At 52.8% G+C, this 20,957-nt stretch overlaps 1 protein-coding gene across 4 annotated transcripts in view; it reads left to right on the top strand.

Annotated features, from left to right (window-relative positions):
- Window positions 1–20,957, top strand: part of RAB11FIP4 (RAB11 family interacting protein 4) — a 117,540-nt gene that overhangs the window by 82,251 nt on the left and 14,332 nt on the right. For 2 of the 4 annotated variants that reach the window (XM_038548189.1, XM_038548191.1), the window contains 3 exons: window positions 18,241–18,461; window positions 20,076–20,270; window positions 20,815–20,949. In XM_038548189.1, coding sequence (XP_038404117.1) covers window positions 18,241–18,461; window positions 20,076–20,270; window positions 20,815–20,949 — 551 coding nt within the window. Of the gene's footprint in view, window positions 1–12,736; window positions 12,988–15,889; window positions 15,915–18,240; window positions 18,462–20,075; window positions 20,271–20,814; window positions 20,950–20,957 lie in introns of those variants that run through there. The other 2 variants (XM_038548192.1, XM_038548190.1) reach the window with 2 other exon arrangements.

The following is a 20,957-nucleotide window of genomic DNA, read 5'->3' as shown; positions in this document are numbered from 1 at the left end:
GGAGCAGCCATTGCAAAGGCCCTGTGGTCGGACTGATGAGCTGTGTCCACTGAAGTGCAGGGAGGCTGCTGGGGTCGGAGAGGGAGCCAGGCAGGGTCCAGGGTCATGCTCAGAGAGATTGGGGGTGTCCGGTGCTGCTGAGTGAGTGCCCTGACCCCAGGAGAACAGGAGGAGATGAAGAGCACACAGTTGAGATTAGGAGTCCACAGACACAAAACGCATTTCATTGCCCTGTCCTCTGCAAACCCTTGCTGTTGAGAGTTTGGGCAGAGGCATTTCTTGAGAAGAAGTGTCTGCGCGTGGTCATGGCTGCTGTGGACTTTCCTGCTCTCAGCCTGGGTCAGGTTGCATTAAGCCTGTCCCCGTGAGTGTGGAAACCACTCTTGCCGGTGTTATTTCTAGCACGCAGATCAGTCCCAGCAGAATCCGCCTGGGCCGTCTCCCTGTCCCCACTGGTCCGCACCAGCAGGGGCGCAACAGGTCCAGTATTCGGGACCCAGACTCCGGCTGGGCCCCCCATCATCATCTCCTTCTTGGACTCCCAGCCTCCCTGAGCCCCACGGTTGCTCAAGCTTCCTTTTGTTTCCACTTCTGTGCCCTGGTCTCCTGAGAAGCTTAGCAGAGGCACGCATCCACCTGGGCAGCAGCTTCGGGTCTGAGAGGTAGAGAATGTGTGTGTGTGTGTCTGCAGGGAGAAAGGGGACAACCAGAAATGTGTGCATCCTTGGGGGTTTGCCTGGAGGTCCAGAGCTGTGTGTCCGTGTGACCTCTGGCTCCTGCCCCATCTGGCAGGCTGGTACTAGTAATGCCAACGTTTCCAATCCTGCTTCTTGACTTCTTTCAAGAAATGGGAAATTTTCTGACTATTGGTCATATTCTCAATTGATTTAAACTGTTCTATCTTCCCAGACAAGTAGGTTCTTTCCAGCAATGTAAACATGATTCAAATAAAAACAAAGCTCTGTGGCTTATTGATAGCTGTGGCCCTGCTTCTGGGAGCCTTTCTTCCTTAAGGGACCAGAAAGAGGAAGGCCTGCACAGAACTCGAGTGTGGGAGAGTGGGTGGGAGCTCCTGCTCTCTTGAGTCATCTGCTATCACAGCAAGCCTCACAGTGTTGAAAAAGGGAACCTGTGCTTCCAGTAGCCAGTGTGGTCTGCAGCCAACTTGGGGTATGGGGTCGGCAGAGGGTGGCAGGTGGCAGAGTCCACTCTTCTCACCAGACATCGGTCTCCCTCTTCAGAGAGGAGAGAAAATAGGAATAGGTGTCTCCTTCCTGCTCCCTGGTTTTCCTGGGAGAAGTACCCGCCTCAAAACCCAGGTGCCTCCATCCTGTGCTCAGCTATCCAAGGCCTCTTTTCTTCAAGTAGTAAAAAATGTTTTGGAGTCTAGACCCTGGCCCCGCCACTTGCTCATTCTGGGACGTCAGGCAAGCCACCTCAGCTAGCTAGCTTGCTTTCTTTCTTTCTTTCTTTCTTTCTTTCTTTCTTTCTTTTTTTAAAATGTTGTTTATTTATTCATGAGGGACACAGAGACAGAGAGAGAGGCAGAGACACGGGGAAGAGGGAGAAGCAGGCTCCACGCAGGAAGCCCGATGTGGGACTCGACCCCAGGTCTCCAGGATCACACCCTGGGCTGAAGGCGGTGCTAAACCACTGCTAAACCGGAGCCACCCACCCTAGCTTTCTGAGCCTCTGTGGGGTAAGGGTGAGCATAAAATGAGCCCCTTCCACCTGCTGAGCCCAGGGTGGCTTCTGACATGTGCTCAGTTGCCGCCTGCTGGATGGTTAGACAGCCAGGGAGGCAGGATAGTGTGGTGGCCGGGAGGCTGGGCTCCTGAGTCAGGTGGCCCGTGTTCAAATTCTGCCTTGGCCAGTGGCCACTTGTGGAATCTTAGGCTATTTACCCTCTCTGCCTCACATTCCTCGGAGGTAAAACGAGGAGGATGCTTGTCCCTCCCTCTGAAGGTGGTTCTGTGGAGCACCATGTAAATGTATGAAAAGCACTTCAAACTCTGCCTGGCATATGAGTGAGCTGATATTTTTAGTTCCTGCAAGCTTCTAGTGGTTTGATTCTTGCTACTGATAACCTTAGCACTTAACAAAATTTCTTGCAGGAAGGATGTCTGAGCAGAAGCAGGAAAGTGGTAGAGGAGAAGCTCGACTACCTGAGAGCCTTTACAGGAAGAGCAAAACTCCCACTTCCTCAGCTTCTGTGTTTTTTAAATAAACCAACTCAGCCTCTGCAGATGCAGAATGTGGCGCTGGAGCAAAGTGACTGGCGCCCAGAGTGGCAATCTGGGAATGAGATGCAAACATAGTCTGAGGTGACAGGCGGCTCCCTGGGGCTTGGTGTGGGGCCGCCCCTGATCCTTCCTTCCTACCCTGCCAAAGGGAAGGGGCTGCACCCCTGCCCACCCTCCCTTCGCCTGCAGCCAGGGCCTGTCCACCTGTGCCAGCCGGAGATCCAGCTCGGAGCAGTGTGCCTGTCTGCCACTGCCAGCCTGCAGGGTCTGCCTTCTTAAAGCACTGTGACTCTGGCTGCCTGCAGGGTCCCAGGAGATCGGGGACCATGTTGTGTGACTGCCCTCGGCAGTGTTCCCAGGAATGAGCCTACCTGTTCATTTAACTTGGCAGCTCAGAGGTCTGTGGCTTCCTGGAGGCAAAGCTGGCCCAGCGGCTGGCAGGTGGGTGGTGGTCAGGACAGCCTCTGCTGCTGATACTAAGTAACCTTGGATTGAAAGCCTCCTGGTGAGCTGAGGTTCTTGTTGACAGGCTGGTCTGGCCAGCACATTTTTGTGTGATTATCTGCAAGATTGCTTTGGTTATTAGCAAAGAAGGATCTTGCAGCAGCCAGGTGTGCGTGTGTGTGTGCATGTGCGTGCATCGAATTGTCATCTACCCTCCAAGTCCCACACACAGTCACTGGGACTGAATCCTCACTCCTCACTTACACTCATGCTGTATTTTATAGATTCTAAGACATTTTTTTTCACGTTTTAACATCTCAAATTGGAATGTGTTGTACATTCACTGGTGTGCTTTAATTTAATCGGCAGTGCCGTTTCTTTCTTGGTGTACTTGGAATAATAGCATCTTAAAATCAAAGGCTTCTTGGATTTAATGAAACACTGAAACTAGGTAACCTCTAGAGAACTTGTGTAATTTGTCCAGTTTCTTCAAGGGAGGGAGCAGAGCCACCTTGCAGTGGTGGGAGGATTAGGTGAGGGAACACTCACTGTGATGTGATTCGAGGGAATGAGGTTGGACACTAGGCTGACCTGGGCTCCTATTCGGCTTTACTGCACATGAGCTGTGTGACCTTGGGCAAGTAGAGCAACCTCTCTGAGCCTCACATTCTTCCTTTGCCAGACGCAGATCCTTGTTCCACGGTTGTCACGACCGTGTGTGAGCATCTCTCCCTGTCTCTCTCTTGCTGGGTCTCATCTAAGCTCACACTGCCCCATTCCGGCTGGACTAAGAGGGATAGTGAGGGCAAAGGGCGGGTTACTGGCCTTCCCCAGGTAGCAGAGGGACAGGCATAGTATTTATTGGGGCTTCTTGACTCCGTTTCTAATCCTTAAACATCATTGTTTCCTTCCTTCCTGCCTGCCCTCCTCCTCCCAGTGTGCCCAAGTTTTTATTTTCACATGTGTTTCCTTTTAGCAATTCTCCTTCCAATCTCTCTCCTCTCCCTTTCTGTAAAATGCCCCCCTCTCTTCCCCTGTGCAGCCTCTTTGAAGCTCCTCATGGTGGGCAAGGGGAGGGAGCCCTGCCTCGTGGCCAGGGTGGCACAGGCCCTAGGAGCCACTGCTGACAGTAGCCTGTGGTCTAGTGTGCTGTGGTCCCTGCACCCTTCAGCTTAAGCCCACGTTCTGGTGCCACCAGCCTTGCTGCCTCCTGTGCCTGTGGCCTCTGGGGCACAACCCTGCCTGTTGGACACCACTGTCACCAAGAGTGTTCAGTCCTTTCTCTACCCTTTTTGCTCCATTAAAATCAGACCTGTTCACATCCCAGCCCTGCTGGCTCTGTGACTTTTTGCAGGTTACTTAACCTCTCTGAGCCTGAGTTTTCTTCTCTGAATGGTGGTTGATGCACAAAAACACCTGGCTCATGCTAGGTGCTTCATAGATGTTTTCTTCTCTGGACCACCTCAGATGTTTAAGAGTACTTTGTTTCTTTAGGGCCCTGGGAGTAAAAGCTCCAAGTAGATGCCCTGAGACAGATGGAGGAGGTCAGGGCAGAGAACTGCAGGGGTGAAGGCACAGGGACCTGTGTGAGCAGGAGGTGTTGGGCAGCACGGCTAGCCGGCTAGCCTCGGGGAGGGAATCAGGTGAGCTGTTAGGACCTCTGCACCTGGGGGGGGGGGTGTGTGTGAGGTTGACAACGTGGACCACTCACAAAGAGAGCAGTGGGCTGGGTTTCAGATGCTGGATGACAGCCACATGGGGCTGAGAGCAGCTGAGAGCAGGCCAGTGAGATGCTGGCTGGCTGGAGGGAGGCTCTCAGCGCAGGGGCTTCTCATCAGAGGTCCCTCTGTCTCTCCCACTCTTGAGCTCCTGATGAAAGCAGTAGCACAGCTTCCAGTTTCGTTGATGGTGTCAGGTTTCCCAGCCCCCTCCTTGATGAGGTGTATTTGGGCTCTGGCACAAGGGTGGACTTCTGTTTTTTTTCATGTGGCAAGGGGTATGACAAATTAGCCAGCCCTGAGAGAAACAGGGCTGGGGTTGGGGCACAATTTGCTTGGGAAGAGCCTGTACTGGCTGGTGTGACCCCTCTGGGCTCCCCCAGGAAGCCGGGCCACCACACATCTCCTTACTAGGGACAGGAGACCCCGTGGGTTAGTTGTGCCAAGGCTGGGTGGGAAATTCCACACACACCCCCCCCCCCCCCCCGCTAATCCCTCTCCTCTTAAAGTGGTCTCTCGGGGGTGGGGAGGTGAGGAGAAGACGCCTCACCCAGTGTCCCAGGGAGAGCATCCCCGGAGCAGAGAAGGGGCTCACAGCGCTTGTGCCTGGAGATGGCTGTGGGATTCTCGGAACTCAATTCTGGCCTGAGGGAGGAATGTATGGAGGGGAAGGATTGGCCTCCCAGATACAGTGACTTTCTGGGGCTTTTCTAGGGACAGGCCTGTGTGGCCCGGGGAGACATTGTGTCCAGATGTAAGGAGCGGTGTGTGCCAAAGCGTGGGGGTGTTTGTGTTGAACAAGAGCGTGGGGTACAAGGGACAGGGAGTGGCGGTACCCTGTCCCGAGGCTGAGAGCAGCTGCGCGGGGCTTATGTGTGCTGGTCTGAGGCAGGGCCTGGTTCTGTAGCCACAGGGGAGCCCATGGGCTCGCTGGCAGGGGCCTTCGGCAGCCTTGTATGCCCACTGGGCACCTCCTCCCTCTGAGCCCCAAGCTAGGGCGTGGGGTCAGACCCAGAGCTCTTACCTGTTCCTCCCAGAGGAGAGCCTGGGAAGGGACCTGGGCCGGCTCCCCCTCCCCGGCTCAGGGCCCCTGAGCAGTGCCCTGACCAGCCATGCTCCAGCGAGCCCCTGGGTGAGACGGCAGCCCCGGGATACCCAGCCTGAGCAGCTGGGCCTGGCAGAGGCCGAAGGACAGAAGGAAGTTGCTGAACGGAGCCTGCTGGGCTGGGGCTCTGGGACGATGGGAGGTGCCCGAAGGTGGGGGGGCTGTGGGGCAGGGGAGCAGAGGAGCTGCCTTCTCGGTGGCACGCTGCTTGGCCTTCCAATCCCGAGGGTTTCTGTGCAGAGAAGCGGGGAGGTGGGCAGCTGTCCCCAGTTGGCGGGCTCCATGCAGGTGCGGCCTCCCCCGGGAAGCTCGCCCCCCTCACCTGCAGGGGCCCCACCTGCCTGCTGGGCCCCCGGAGGGGCGGAGCGGGCCAGGGCCACCGCCGGCTGTGCTGCTCCTCTCCACGCCCTCCCTGGCGTGCTGGGAAAACACGGAGCCCCCAGAGCCAGCCCCGCAAACTCTTGACTGTGTGAGTAATTAAGCCCTCTCTTCAAACAGCCACATCTTTAAAAGCTGTAATTTGTAGCCCAAAATAGCTGCCTGTTCAAAAAGCCAGGAGAGGCCTTGTTGTGTGCCCCTAGCAGCCTGTGGCCTGCTAATTCGCCTTTGACATTTGCATTGCCCGACACCTGGCTGTGGTTTTCTGAGCCACGGACCCCACGGCGGGCGGGAACTGTAGCTTTCCGGCGTGTACTTGGGAAAGTTTTTGAGAATTTCAACACGGTGTTTGACGTCGGGAGTTCCTGGTTCGGGTTCATGTGGCTCTACCTCTTTGTGTGACCACAGGGCCATAGAGAAAAATCTCATCGTGACTTTGGGGCAAGGTGGATTCAACTCTCCGGACACCGGGTCCTTACCTGTCAGGAGGCAGTATTTACTTGCGGGGATTTGGGGGAAGAAAATGAGACCACCTTGGTAAAGCAGACACGGGCCCTGGGGGAGGTGCTGTCCTGTGTCACCTTCCCCCCCCCCCGCTTCTTGATGTAGACAGGTCTTGTGGATTTGGATAGGTGCTTTGTGGAAGCGACTTGGCTCACAGGAAACACCTCCCTTGACTTACAGCTTCTCCATCAGCTGACATGCCTGGAATTCTTGGGGCTGGCTGCTGGGCTCGGCTTCCAGATGTGGAAGCAATTTAAGTTCTGTTTTCCTAATCTCCAACGGTTTGCTTCTGAAGTCCACATTCTCACTTGAAAATCAAGACTGTTGGCTCTTTCTGGGGGCAGGGGTTAGGGTAGATGGCCTCCTTGGATCCTTTCTGTTCAGGACGTCGGTTCACTGGGGCACTCAGACCCAGGACCCGGGGCTTTGTTAGGATGGTCATAACTCGTCAAGGGCTTGGTCCCTACAGGAACAGAAGTTCACCCTGGGGCCACCTCCCCTGCGGTTTTCCCTTGGTCACTTAGCCAGATTCAGCTTCAGTGTCTGCCTGACCCTGGACAGCCAGCCTTGAAGGGGATGGGATGGGGGGGCTCCAGTTCTGGCCATGCCTGAGGGAGGCTGGTGTCTCAGCCGAGTGAGGTGCCCACGTGTCCCAGGAGTGGTAAGGGCCCTCCTTCCCAAACTGACCACAGCGAAGGGAAGAAATATGCACTGGATTTCAAGGAACCAGAAATACTGTCTGGCATGGAGAAACTGGTAATATCCTGCTCAATTACTGAGTGCTCCTGGCCACAGAGGTGGCCTGCCCCAGGACCAGACCATGGCATGGGCCTGTGGTTCCAGGGCTAACTGCCGATCTCTTCTCTTGTAAAGCATTCACTTTTTAGGTAAACTAACTTTTACATTTGTATTATAACTACACTAAGTACAGTCCTGGGCAAACAAAAATTGCCTTTGCAGTTTTAAATGTCTCTGGCTGAACTGCACATATGCTTTCCTTTAAAGTTAAAATATACCTATACTATTGAGAGAATACAAGAAATAGAAATAATCTACTTAGATTTATATACATGGTGTTTAGGAAACATCATCCTGATAATTATAGATGCACCAAGCTTCAGCTTCAGCAAAATAGTCTCCAGAAATAGCAGTATCTCAAAATGGTTATGAGAGAGAAGATACCATTTCTTTTGAGGAGAGACAAAAACAAACCCAAGTCTCTTGATGACATTCTAAGGTTCAGTAGTTCTCTCTGGAGGTTGAGTTGAATTGACCTAGAAGGAATTTGCCTTTATTATCAGGGTGGGAAGGTGGGTGACAAAGCCAAGTGGGGCCTAAGGTACTCTACACAGGCTTCTGAGTGGGGGAAGGAGAGGGTGGTAGTTGACGAGGGCTGCCAAAACAGCTAGTACCACAGACGAGCTGGCTTGAACAACTGGAATTAATTTTCTCAAAATTCTGGAGGCTTAAACACTCAAGATCAGGATGTCAACAGAGTTGGTTTCTTCTGAGGCCTCTCTCCTTGGCTTGCAATTGGCTGTCTTCTCCCTGTGTCTTCACATGGTCTGTGTGTGTTTCCCCCTGGGTATGTCCTAATCTACTCCTCATAGGATACCAGTCAGATTGAGTTAGGGCCCACCATGACGACCTCATTTTAATGTAGTTGCCTTTTTTAAAAATATTTATTTATTTATTTTTTAAAGATTTCATTTATTTATTCATGAGAGACACAGGCAAAGGGAGAAGCAGGCTCCATGCAGGGAGCCCGATGCAGAACTCGATCCCTGGTCTCCAGGATCACACCCTGAGCCGAAGGCAGCGCCAAAACTGCTGAGCCACCCGGGGCGCCCTGTAGTTGCCTTTTTAAAGACCCTGTCTCTAAATACAGTCAAACTCCAAGGTACTGAGGTTGGAACTTCGACATATGAATTTAGGGGGTGACAGGACCCAGGTCAGCCCATAACAGAAAGTTTTCTGGAACCATCCTCCAAGGGGTGGAGAAAGAGGAGTATGAGCAGAGCCTGGCATCCAGGGAGAGCCCTGAGTGGAGGGGATAGGAGCCAGCTCTGCCTGCAAGCAAAGGCCCAGTGTTGGTGATAAGCCCATTGGGGTAGCTCTTGGCCAAGTGCTATATTCAGAAAAGGTTCCAATGTTCTGACTCGTGGTTCACCTTCTAGAGCCTGAACTACCATGGCTGCCTGATCTGATCCTTTGGAACCAAGGCTGCTCCTCATTGAACTTGTGGGGTTTTGACCCGTGGAGTCATGTGGGCCCACCAGGCTCCCTGTTTCTGCCTCTTCGGCCTCTGGGATATAGCATCCTTTAAGGAAGGCTTCACTTTTGCACATTCCTTTTAAATGGAGCTAAACTTGTCAGAGATTTTACGCTTTTCCTTAACCAGTTCAGCAAGTTTGGGGCAAGCATCTTTCATGTTTTATGTATATATCTTTTTGCTAACATGCTGAAAAAAAATAAGACTTGTAAGAACCAATTATGGGAAGCTATTGAGGGCAGGGCCACCAAAGCTGCGTGACTCCCCAAGGTTTTCCTGAAGCACTGCTTTACGGGGGGTTCCCAGCCCCCATGGTTCCAGAGCCCACCGTCTAGCCCCTTCAGTGAACATGACTCCATCAGCCACATGAGAGGACCCCCACAGTGTTTCACGTGGAACCCAAACCAGCTCCTGCAACTAGGATAGTCCATCGTGGAGCTGGCTGGGGAGGAAGACTGCCCCAGCAAGGATTTGCACACCCACAATTGCTCTCCAGTGCCACTACCATATTTGCTTTATCTCTGTAGCTTCTATCCCCCTAAACCATTTAAGAGAAAATTAGACAAGACATTATCAAAACTAACTGTTATTTTCCTTATAACTGTTAGCAAGCATAATTAGCAAGCATAATTCCCTAATATTATCCAATATCTAGCCCATATTCTAGCTTCCATTGGGACCTCAATAGGTCCTTTTAGCTAGGTGGTGGTTTACTTGTTTGTTTGAACTGGGATCTAACCAAGGTTAACATTTAGCTTTGGCGTTTCTTTGTTAATCTAAAAGGGTTCTCACAGTGTGGTCCTGGGACCATTGGCATCACCCAAGAACGTGTTAGAAATGCACCTTTAAAACAAAAAACCAGGGATCCCTGGGTGGCGCAGCGGTTTGGCGCCTGCCTTTGGCCCAGGGCGCAATCCTAGAGACCCGGGATCGAATCCCACGTCAGGCTCCCGGTGCATGGAGCCTGCTTCTCCCTCTGCCTGTGTCTCTGCCTCTCTCTCTCTCTGTGACTATCATAAATAATTTAAAAAAAAAAAAAAAAAGGAAAAAAAAATAAAACAAAAAACCAGGGCAGCCCGGGTGGCTCAGCGGTTTAGCGCCACCTTCGGCCCAGGGCGTGATCCTGGAGTCCTAGGATCCAGTCCCATGTCGGGCTCCCTGTATGGAGCCTGCTTCTCCCTCTGACTGTGTCTTTGCCTGCCTCTGTCATTCCCTCTCTCTCTCTCCGTCTCTGTCTCTCATGAATGAATAAAATCTTAAAACAAAACAAAAAAACAACCTGTTTCAACCTATAGAAAGGAACCCCAGACCTACTGACTCAGAAGCTCTGATTCCATCTGAGCTCACAGTTCCCGTATGATTCTGATGTATGTTAAAGTCTCAGAACCACTGGTCTAGGAAGATCCTTTTCTCTCTTCTTTATGAGCTTCCCTTTTTGAGAAGCTCAGGCAGTGGTCTTGTAGAAGTCCCCACATACCCTCTGCCTGGTGATTTCTCTGTGGTGGTCGGTAACTCATTCCTCCTTCTTCCATGTTCCTGGGGGGTAGAGGTTAGATCTTAAGGCATGATTAGAATTGAGTATTTGGTTAAGATGACATGACGGGTGAGGCTGTGTCCTTCATCTTGAGTCCGGTCAGGAGGCCAGTGTCCAAGTGTTCCCAATTAGCGATTCTGGGCTTGATCACTGATTATAAAGCGACAATAGCCGATTTTTCTCCACGATGGAGATTTTGAGGGGTGGATGGTGTTTAAAGGAGGGTGGAGGGTGGTTCTTTGGTACTGTGCCAGCATGCAGTTCCTCATCAACCTTCGCTCTGATGGTTTTATTCTACATGTGGGTACACTGTGCTATTTGTGTCTGGTCTCATTTGTGTAGTTCATACCTCCCATCTCCCTTCTAATTCTTTTGTCTGCTCCATCAGTTATCAAGAGAGATGAGTTAAATTATCCAACTTTAGGCATTCATTTATTTATTTGGGCACAGTAAGCTCTGTGCCCAATATGGGGCTTGAACTCCTGACCCTGAGATCAAGAGTCACATGCTCTACCCACTGAGCCAGCTGGGTGCCCTGTCATTCCTTTACTTTTGGCCTGTGTCCTAATGTTTAAACTATGTCGCTTGTAAATGGCACATAGTTGTTGTTTCTATCTAGTCTGATGGGGTTTGTTTTTTAATAGTAAATTTTATTTCATTTTCTTTTTATTTTTTTTTTAAGATTTTATTATTTATTTGAGAGAAAGAGTGAGTGAGAAAGAGACAGAGAGTATGAGTGAGTGTGCAAGCCACGGAAGATGCAGAGGGAGAGAGATCCTGATGCAGGCTTGATCCCGAGACCCTGTGATTGTGACCTGAGCTGAAGGCAGATGCTTAATCAACTGAGCTACTCAGGGATACTGGGTTTATTGCATTTTCATTTAATGCATTGCTACTATGGTTGAGTTATGATCTTTGGCCTTTTTTTCCTCCTTTTTTCATGTTTCCTTTTGGATGACTTAAGCATTTTTTATTCCATTTCTTTCTCCATTAGAATGTCAATAATTCATTTTTATTTTTAAGTGCTGACTTTTGACATGCTTCAAAGTGTTATTGGAATGGAAGTGGCATAGTGGGAAGAGGGGCTTGGAGGGTCTCCCGGTGCAGCGCCTGACCCCACTGTGATGGGCATTTCCAATGGGGTCCAGGATCTGGCCCAAAGCCTAATGGGCTTGAAAGCCAGATCTTGTTGGCCCTTACCTCATCCTGGGGCTTGAGTGCCACCCATTCCCACAGATTATCCCTAGATGGACACGAAGAGCCAGAAGGCCAGCTGATCCATTTATCATGAGAACTGTGCTCTGGCAGTGAGTTTGGGCAGCCCACCTCTCCCTGACGCCTGCACGTTCCTAGAAGCTTGCTGTGATCAGATGGGTAGTGGATGAACATGGACAAGGGGAGCCGGTTAGATCTGAATGGACATTGAATGATCTCCATCTCTGATGCCAGCTAAGTTGGACCCCACGGCCTTTGGGGCAGGCCTGACATGCAGATCAAGCAGACCAGACACCTCTGGCCAGTGCCTGGGTGGACACCACCAGGGTCTGCTTCAGACTCTTCTCTTCAGCCCCTTCCTGGGGAAATACTAGCCCCCTTAATACTCAGTCCCTCTGCTCTGCCACCCTGCTGGAAATTTGCTGCCAGGGGGCTATCGGACATCCTCATGTCTGAGTTTTTCTGGGAGCTACATCAAGCCCTGTCTTTGTCTTGCACTCCTGTGACACTACCTTAACAGTAGCGTCTGTTGGGGGTCGGGGGAGGGGTGAGGAGTGTGAGATTGGGGAGAGAGACAGCTCAAGAGTTGCAATTAAAAACATCAAAAAAAAAAAAAAACATCAAAAAGGCGGCGCCTGGGTGGCTCAGTGGTTGAGTGTCTGCCTTTGGTTCAGGTCTTGATCTTATGGGATCAGAGCCCCAGGCTCTCTGCTCAGCAGGGAGTTTGCCTCTCCCTCTCTCTCTCCCTCTGCCCCTCCCCCCTGCTCCTTCAAATCACTCTCTCTCTCTCTCTCTCTCTATCAAATAAATAAAATCTTTAAAAATAAATAAAATTTAAAAATAAAAACATCAAAAAGAAGAGCATGTGGGCTTCCCCGCCACTTCCACAGTGGTGGCGCGTGCACTAGCAGGGCCTCCTTATCTGAGTGCCTTTGCTCTTATGCAAATGGCATGGGAGTCCTTGAGAAACACCAGCGTTACTTTCTCTTTCTCTTCTGTTCAGTGCCAGCCTGAGGGGCCCATCCAGGACTAAACCACGTCTGCCCGAGGGCCTCCCTTCTCCCATCTGTAAAACTGGGTGACTAAGTACTTCCCTGCAGGGGCCAGGGAAGGAAGTTCACTGCAGAGCTCCCAGCCACTCTCTGATCTTGCCCCTGGGGATGAGAGCACAGCAGTCTGTTCTGTCTTCTTGAATCGGCCTCCTCAGTCAGAGTGGATGCTTGGGCTTTCATCTTACTGTAAGTCGTCCATCCCCAGGGCTGGCCAGGACAGGAGATAAATGAACTCTGATGGCTTGGTGACCTGGTGCTCCTGTGTCTACCCTTGACCCTGTTGGGGAGGAGCCGGGGCCTTGTATCTGAGCCATGGTTACTTCTGTTCAGAAGTCGAGGCTTAGGCACCAGCCTCCTTGCGTGGAAACTTACCTCCCCCTTTCTTCCCACCCTCACCCCTTGACTGGCATCTGAGCAACCCTTTGTTGAACCAGAACCCTATCAGCCACCGATGAGCACCGACCTCCTGCCTGCAGAGCAAGGCCTGGCTTTGGTGCAGGAGTCGGCCGCCACAAACAGGAGGTGGGTACAGCCTGGATTGCTTACTGATCTCCGCTGCTGCCGTGCCTGGATGGGTGCTGGAGCTGCAGTGGCGGGTTGGGGGATCCCAGCCCCAGGTAAGCCCATCCTCTCTCTCTGGACCTGGGGGCACTGGCATCCACAAGTCAGCCCCTTAGTCTTCTGCTACCCGTGGGGAAGACCCAGCAAGGCCTTGAGCAGGCCTGTTGTCACTCTTCCTGAGCAGAGGGCTGGCTGGGCTTATGATGAGGGATTTCATCCCCAGCCCCACCACACACCCATCTCACCCCCTAGCCTGCTCAGCCTCACCCAGACAGCATCCTGGCTTCTCTCCTGCCCCAGGCTTGGTGTGTGCCCACCCCCCACCCCTCCCACCCAGTACCTTCCCTGCAGTGGGGTTCCACGTGTGCCTGCTGGTGCCTGGCTGCGAGGGAAGCTGGGATGTGCCCGTTCAAGCTATTTTTACCCAGCCCTGTCCCCACAGAGCTGTTCTTTGGCTCTGAGTTACTGCCTGGGAAGTGGAGCCACTGCCAGGCCTGGGGGTGGATGAGCCAGAGCCTCAGAGCCTGCTGGACTCCCTTGCCCAGGCAGTCTCATCCTAACACTTATTAGATGGCCCTGGTGGGGAGAAAAGAGGCACCTGCATCTCTGGAACTTGCAAACTTCAGGCTTCCAGAAGCTCAACCCACCCAACCTCCACCTGATGTGTCACTGGGGGTCAAAGGGATAGGGTCCCGGGGCCTGGATAGAGGCCACTGGGCCTAGAGACACCCCTGGTTGTCTTCTCTCAACAGTGAAGACAATAATAGCTCAGATTTATTGACCATTTTCTATGTGTGCTTAGAATGTGTACGAACTTGTTTCCTGGTGACATTTAACTCCCTTCTGCAGATGGGGAAACTGAGGCATGGGGGATCCAGTAAACCTAAAGTTGCAAAGCTGAGTGGTGGAGCTGGGATTTGAACCCAGTCAGTCCATCTCCAGAGCTTGCTCTCAACACAGCTCTGCCCCACCTCCTCTCTGCCATGTTCCCAGCATCTGTGAGGTGTGAGGCCCTGTTCTATGTAGGTTCTCTGTGGCAGTCTTGCCAGTGGGTATTTCCATCCCTGTTTTTAGATGAAGCCTAGAGGTTGAACAACTCCTCCAGGGTTGCATGGTGGCCTGTGAGCAAGCCAGATGGGCACCTGGGCCTCGGGGTTGCCACAGTGGGCTCCTCCCAGCTCCCCGTTCTGCGGGGTAGTTTGCTTCCACAGATACCTGCCAATCACCTGCCATGTGCTCCCCACAGTGCCGACTGTTGGGGTTTCAGATGCAGACATCTCCAGGGTTACCCCTTTAGGGTGGTCCTCCTCCCCCTTCTCCTCCTCCTCCTCGTCCTTCTTCTTCTTCTTCTTCTTTTTTAAGATTTTATTTATTTATTTATTTGAGACACAGAGAAAGAGACATAGGCAAAGGGAGAAGCAGGCTTCTCAAGGGGAGCCCAGTGCAGGACTTCATCCCTGGACCCGGGATCACGCCCTGAACCAAAGGCAGGTGCTCAACCACTGAGCCATCCAGGCGCCCCTAGGGTATTCCTTCTCTCAGGGAATGTGCAAGTGGGGTGCCTTGGAGTCCGTGCTCTCGCTGCCATGAAAATGAAATAGGTGGTATGTGTGACTTGGAGGTGGCATCCCACTAGGGCCAGGTGATGGGGAGGACCAAATAAAGTCATCGTGTCTGAACCCTGCCACACCCCCTCTGGGCATGTGGACAGAGGGACATGGTTGGCCCCTCTGATATTGGGATGCCCTCTCCTACCATGGGTATTTCTTTTTTTTTTTTAACCAGCTTTTGAATTCAGCTTGTGCCAGCTTCCTACAGAGGAAGGGTGACTGTGGAGCCCGCTGGTGGGTAAAGGCACTCTCACTGGAGAGGTGCTCCCACAGGCAGGCTGTGTGCCTCTGGGCTCCCTCTTCTAGCCAGGGCCAGCTGCATCCAGTCCAGCTGGAGACAGGGTAGGGGTGAGGAGAGGGGACACTGGTGATACAGGCCTGCCCTGCCAGAGTAGCTGGATAGGGCCTGTTTTCTCAACCTCAGCCCTCGATCTCTCTAGAAAACCTTGGTCTTGGATACTTCCCCAGGCCCAGCCTCTTGAGGAGGGCATACTTCCTAGTCTCCAAACCAATGAATAGTAGCCTTCTAGCACCTTCCAGCAGCTGCCGTGCTTTGCCTCCCTTCCTGAGGTGTTTGGGATCAGAGCAGGCCATCCTCACTTCCACAGCACCCCTCCCAGGCCTGGTGCTATGCCCTTCCCTTTACCAGAGGGCCCAGAAGAATGGAGCAGGGATAGCAGGGCCACTTCTCTCCAGGACAAATGCCAAACCAGTACTGTCCCAGGCCAACCAGGGCATATAGTTACTTACAGCTGTTTTGATATTATTTGAATTTAGGGGGAAAACTACTAAAAATGGTTTTGAAGTTATAAAAATTTTAACTTGCTTTGGGTAAACAACAGTGTGTTGAATGGAAAGATGTTAATGTGGGAAGGCAGCTGATCTTAAGAGAAAAGGCTGTATGTTGAGAGTGAGTGTGTGTGTGTGTGTGTGTGTGTGTGTGTGTGTGTGTGTGTAGCAAGGGGGCGGTGCATGTCCAGAGCCTGGCTCTACGTGTGCGCAGGGCGCTGGGTAGCAGGGAAGTTCCAGGCCAGTCCCTGCCCACCCTGAGCCCCATCTTCCCCACATGTCAGACTAGGACTGTGACTCCTTCATCGCTGCCCCATACACGTCTTCTGGCTCTCCCGGGGCTGGTGTCAGAGCTGGATGGGGATATGTGTGGGAGACAGACCGGCTGCTGTGACAATCATGAAGGACCAGGCACATGTGGACTCTGCTCAGTCAGAGCCATGGCTGAACCAGGCCATTCTTTTCTTTTGGTCCAGCTGTCAGAAGTGGGTATGTTGCTCTGGGGCATCAGGTGAGATGGGGTCATGGTCCCCACCTGCATATAGTGAGTTGGGTGTCTCTGGGCATCATGCCCGGCAAAAACTGGGCCTCTATGTCTCAGTCTCCAAGGAGACAAACATGAATCAGACACAGCCCAGGCCGGACACCCGGGGAGCATGGTTACTGGTCGCTCCTTGGTGCCCTGCTTGCCTCCTGCAAACTTGTAGGTGGGGGTGGGCAGCAGCCTCCTCAGGACCCCGTGCTGGCCAAGCTTTGAGGAGAGCGTAGGAACTGGTGGCTCACGGTCCAGTCCCACCCTGCCACCAACTCCCGTGTAGCCCCAGGCAAGTCACCTCACCTACGGGGTGCGGGGGTGGGGGGAAGGAGACCCAACTGATGGGGCTTTGAGAACCCGAAGTGGCCAAGGACTCCTATAAGCCACAAGGCGGGCATTCCTAGCAAGTGCTAGCCCTGCCCTTGTGGCTGAGAAGGCAAAAAGCTTGCAGAGGAAGGAACAGAGCACATGCGTTGCCCGGCCAGGTGCCCTGCTCTCCTGGGTGGGCTGTCTCCCTCCTGCCTGGTTTCTCCAGGGTCCGCGCACTGGCCCGGGCAGCTTCCCGGTGCGGGTGGGAAGCGGGCAGCAGGGACAGAATGCCCAGGCTTCATACTTCCTAATATGTTCCTGTGATGCACAATCTTCTCGTTGTCACCATGAGATTGAAAATCCCATGAAGTGTGGGTCGCATCACTGATAAATGGAACCAAGCAGGGGGCGGGTGGAGGTAGGTGGCCCTCCGCCTGCTGGCCAGGCTTCTGGCGGGCTACTTTCTGAGCCTCGATTCCCTGGTTCATTAACTGGGGAGAAGGATCGCTGTTCTGAAGCGGTCGTAAGCCCGGAGAAGATTCTGCACGGACTCTCAGCTCTGTCTCCAGAACTGGGCGGCTGCTCCGTTAACGTTGGTTTTGCGTTGTTTCTCCTGGGCTGCAGCTTCGGGCTTGCAGAGGAAGAGCTTGCCCAGGGTGCAGGGTCCTGTGAGGTTGGGAGCCATGTGGGGCGGATGAGCGGCCTCGAGGTGGAAAGCGCTGTGCGAACACTGGGAGTGGTTTTAATTACCCGGCCCCTGGGCCTCAAGTCGGGGCGCCTGGCTGCCTGGTGCCGACTTGCCAATCCAGCCAGCGCTCGGCCGAGTCGTGGCACGGCAGGAGCCAAGCCCACTAACTGCCAGGAAGTCTTGGTGGGGAGGGAGCCCCAGGAGGGCTGCCTGCCCCCCACGAGCAGCGGGGACTGCACCCTTCCAGGTGGGCCCAGCCAGGCCTGTCGCTGACCACCTTCCCTGGATGTCCCTGGTCCGGTCCTTGTCTGAGGTGCCTGGAGGCTCTTCACAGGCTTTGTTCTGTTGCCCGTCTTGCAGTCCTGGGGCTGCAGGAACCCCCTGTCGTGGAAGGCTCTACTAGCCCTCGCCAGGGAGCACCCCAAAGAGCCTGGGGAAAGGCTTCTCATCTTGGACAGGTGCAGGTGGAAGCCCCAAGAAGTGGTTTGTCAGGAGCTGCCTCTCAGACGAGGTAAACTCTGAATAAGGCCAGAGCCCTTAACCTGTCAGGTGGTCTCAGCAAAAAGGCCAAGCAAACATTTGTCCCGAACTGACATTGTGGTGGGCCATGTGCTGGGCACTGGGGACCCACCCCAAGCTCAGAATCGAAGGACCTCGTGTCCTCCTCTCCAGCATGGCTGTGAGGGGCACAGCAGACTGTCCCTCCCGGGCTGGCACCGTGTCTTGTGGCCAGGATTGATTGGTTGAGGTCCTCCCCGGAGACTCCGTGATCCCGTTAGTCCATCGTCCCTCTCAACTTACCGAGGAGGGAACTGCGGTTCACAGAGGTTATTTGACATGCCTCGAATCACGGAGGGAGATTCTGTGCTAGGGGATATCCCCATACCCTGCTGCATCCAGCTCTGCTCTGTCGGGGTCGTCATTCCTGGTGGCCATCTGTTACGGCTCTGCCCTTAGCTCAGTCACGGAGCCATTCGGCTGCCTGTGCAGACTGTGACGCAGACCCTGACAAGCTGTCCAGGTGCCTTGAGCGACATAGCTGGCCTGCCTGTGGCCCTTCTCCATGGATGGCTGTCCCAGGGTTCTGGCTATGTGAGGCTCTCATGAGACAGTCATTGTGAGAGATCCAAGACAGGTCACCTGCCAGGTATTGTTACCCTCAAGGTCCTGGGGTCTGGGTTCCCCTGCTCCCCAATCCCTGCTGACATCCTTGAAGTCTGATGAGATGTGCTAAGCCCCGGGGACCCAGCCCCACTCATGGGGTGCCTCTCTGTCTTTCCCAGGGAAGCGAGGTGCCAGGACTTACCTTCGCTGATGGCGAGCTCCTCCCCAGGGGCCCCGGCTTCTTCCCCGAGGACGAGGAGGAGGCTATGACACTGGCCCCCGCTGAAGGCCCCCCAGAGTCAGACACGGACAGCCCGATGGAGAGCACCCAGAGCCTGGAGGGATCGCTTGCCGAAGAGAAGGATGGAGGGCTCGGGGGCCTGTTCCTGCCAGAAGACAAGTGAGTTAAAACTAGTCTGGAGCGCCACATATCAGAAAGTGATGGTCATGGCCACCCCAGAGATTTGGAGAGGGTGGGAGAGGGGGTGTCAGTTTGACCATATGAAATTGTCAATTTTTAATCATTTTTTTGACCTTAAAAATATAATTTCCTATACATTTTCTCAGTGCAGGGCTTCTCAGACTCCAGGGCCTCTGGGAGTCCAGCTGTTCTCAGTGGGAGCAGTCTGTGAGTGATACTACGACCAGCCACCAAGGACAGCTGGTCAGGGACCACAGACCTGTTGACCCTCTGGCTCACCATTTTGCCACTTGGTCATTCACATTGTGTTTTGGGGACCCATCACCAAGAGGCACCCAGCAGGGCTGGCTTGTAGTAAAATGTGTAGGAGAAAGAGCTGAGGGGTATGATGAATTCTACCCAAGGCTCTAAGGAACTGAGGACAAATAAGTAAGTTTAAAAACGAAACAAAACACAGGGTGGAGGTACCAGGAGGGTCCTCTCTTGTGCCCTATCATCAACACTCTGATTTTCAGATAGAGACTGGGAACCCTCAAGGGCACAGTTTGAGAATTACTGCCTTAACTGGTTCCCTGCTTCTTGCCACCTGGCCCGGTGGCCCAGCTGGGAGTGTGGAGGCTTAGTAGTTCAGAAAAACCATCATTTATGAGTGACACCATGCAGACATGACCTCACGACAACTAAAGGGAAGATCTGTTTTGGCAGGTGATGAGCTATGCTTCCTTCTCAGGCTGCAGGCCGGGTCAGCCAGCCCCTGATACGGTCACAGGTCATACCGCAGGGGCCCCCGAGAGAGGCCTAGGCTCTCTGACCCACATTCTTTGTAGAGAGGCTTTTCTGGACTAGAAGTCCCCTCTGTAAATCAGGAGAAGCGCCTCCTCACCTGGCAGCTCGCTGTTATTTATTTTAAGACTTAATTTCTTATTAGAGTCCCAGCCAATTAAACAGAATGTGAGAAAGGTAGAAAAGTGGGGAGGATGGAGGGGAATAACCAACCTACTGTAATCCCACCACCCAGACCCCAGCCCTGCCACCACGGAAATATTTTCATGCCCTACTTTTCTTATCCTGTAGACCCCTTTTACTTTCTATAACTTAAGTTTTCACATGTAACTTTTAATTCGTACTAATTTTCCCATAGGATTGCTAGTATTTTTTTTTACAGACCTTTCAACATTTCGATAATCCATAATTTGATCATTTTATTTCCTAATCCATGTTATAATTTTGCAACTGTAATTTGATCACTCAATTTGCTAGTATTAGCAATGTAGAATATATAATCTTATATACATAAGTTATTATGATTTATGGTGAGTTAATGCAGGGAAACCATTAGGTGCTAAGCGGTGCTTTGCTGCTCTAGAGAATCATTGGTTTGGATATCTCTCGTGTAGGAACCGTTTCTGTGGCAAAAGGTTTCCCTTAGGATGAGGTCCCCAAAGTGTACTCACCAGGTCAGGAAGCACAAACTCAACTAGGCTTCTGATCTCTGGCACCGACTGACCTCCAGGAAGGCTGGCTGGTCTCGCCAGTACAAGCTGTGAACGAGGCTGCATTAACGGCCGCCTTCTCTCCTCCTCTGACACCCAGGTCCCTGGGCCACGCTCCATCCATGACCACGTCAGACCTCTCCACACACTCCACCACCTCGCTTATCAGCAACGAGGAGCAGTTTGAAGACTATGGGGAGGGGGACGATGTGGACTGTGCCCCCAGCAGCCCCTGCCCCGATGACGAGACCAGGACCAATGTCTACTCAGACCTGGGATCTTCAGTGTCTTCCAGGTGGCCCCGTGGTCTTGAATGGCATTTGGGGTACAAGGAAAAGTGGTGGAACCAACCGAAGCTCATCCTGGGGTGGGGGTTCAGAGGGCGGAGTCCTCAGCTACATGGGTTCTGCTCCAGGGGTTTGGGGGCGCTGCCTCGGCACTCTGGTCGGGGTCTAAAATTTTTTATCTCTCCTCCTATCTTGAGGAAGAATCAGAATTAACCCACGTGGGGGGCTGCAGACTCTGGGGTCTTCATTGTCTTGCTCCCTAGCACCTTGGTGTTGAAGGGTCCTTCCAGGTGACCTACAGACCTAGTCATGACTTACTCTGCCATTAGTTTTCAGCTGCTGTATCTGTGAAATGGGTACTGTTCATTGGCTTATTCTCTGAGGGTTTTGAGGGAGGGAAGATCTGTTGCTGTGTTTCTACTTCATCTGCCCCTAAATGCACGTACAAAAGGTTCACGTGTATTGCAGAATCTTGTAAAACAAGCTCAGCAGGATGGAGTAGGGCACCAGACTGGAGAGCAGGAGGTGATTTCTTTCTCTCTCCTCAATCAGTGCGGGGCAGACCCCAAGGAAAATGCGGCACACCTACAACAGTGAATTGCTGGATGTTTACTGCTCTCAGTGTTGCAAGAAAATCAACCTGCTGAATGACTTGGAAGCCCGGCTGAAAAACCTGAAGGCCAACAGGTGAGTCC

This window comes from Canis lupus, chromosome 9 (genome assembly GCF_011100685.1).
Source record: "Canis lupus familiaris isolate Mischka breed German Shepherd chromosome 9, alternate assembly UU_Cfam_GSD_1.0, whole genome shotgun sequence".
NCBI classification, from domain to species: domain Eukaryota; kingdom Metazoa; phylum Chordata; class Mammalia; order Carnivora; family Canidae; genus Canis; species Canis lupus.
Note: the sequence above shows the minus strand (reverse complement) of the source record. Positions and strands in the feature narration are given on the sequence as shown.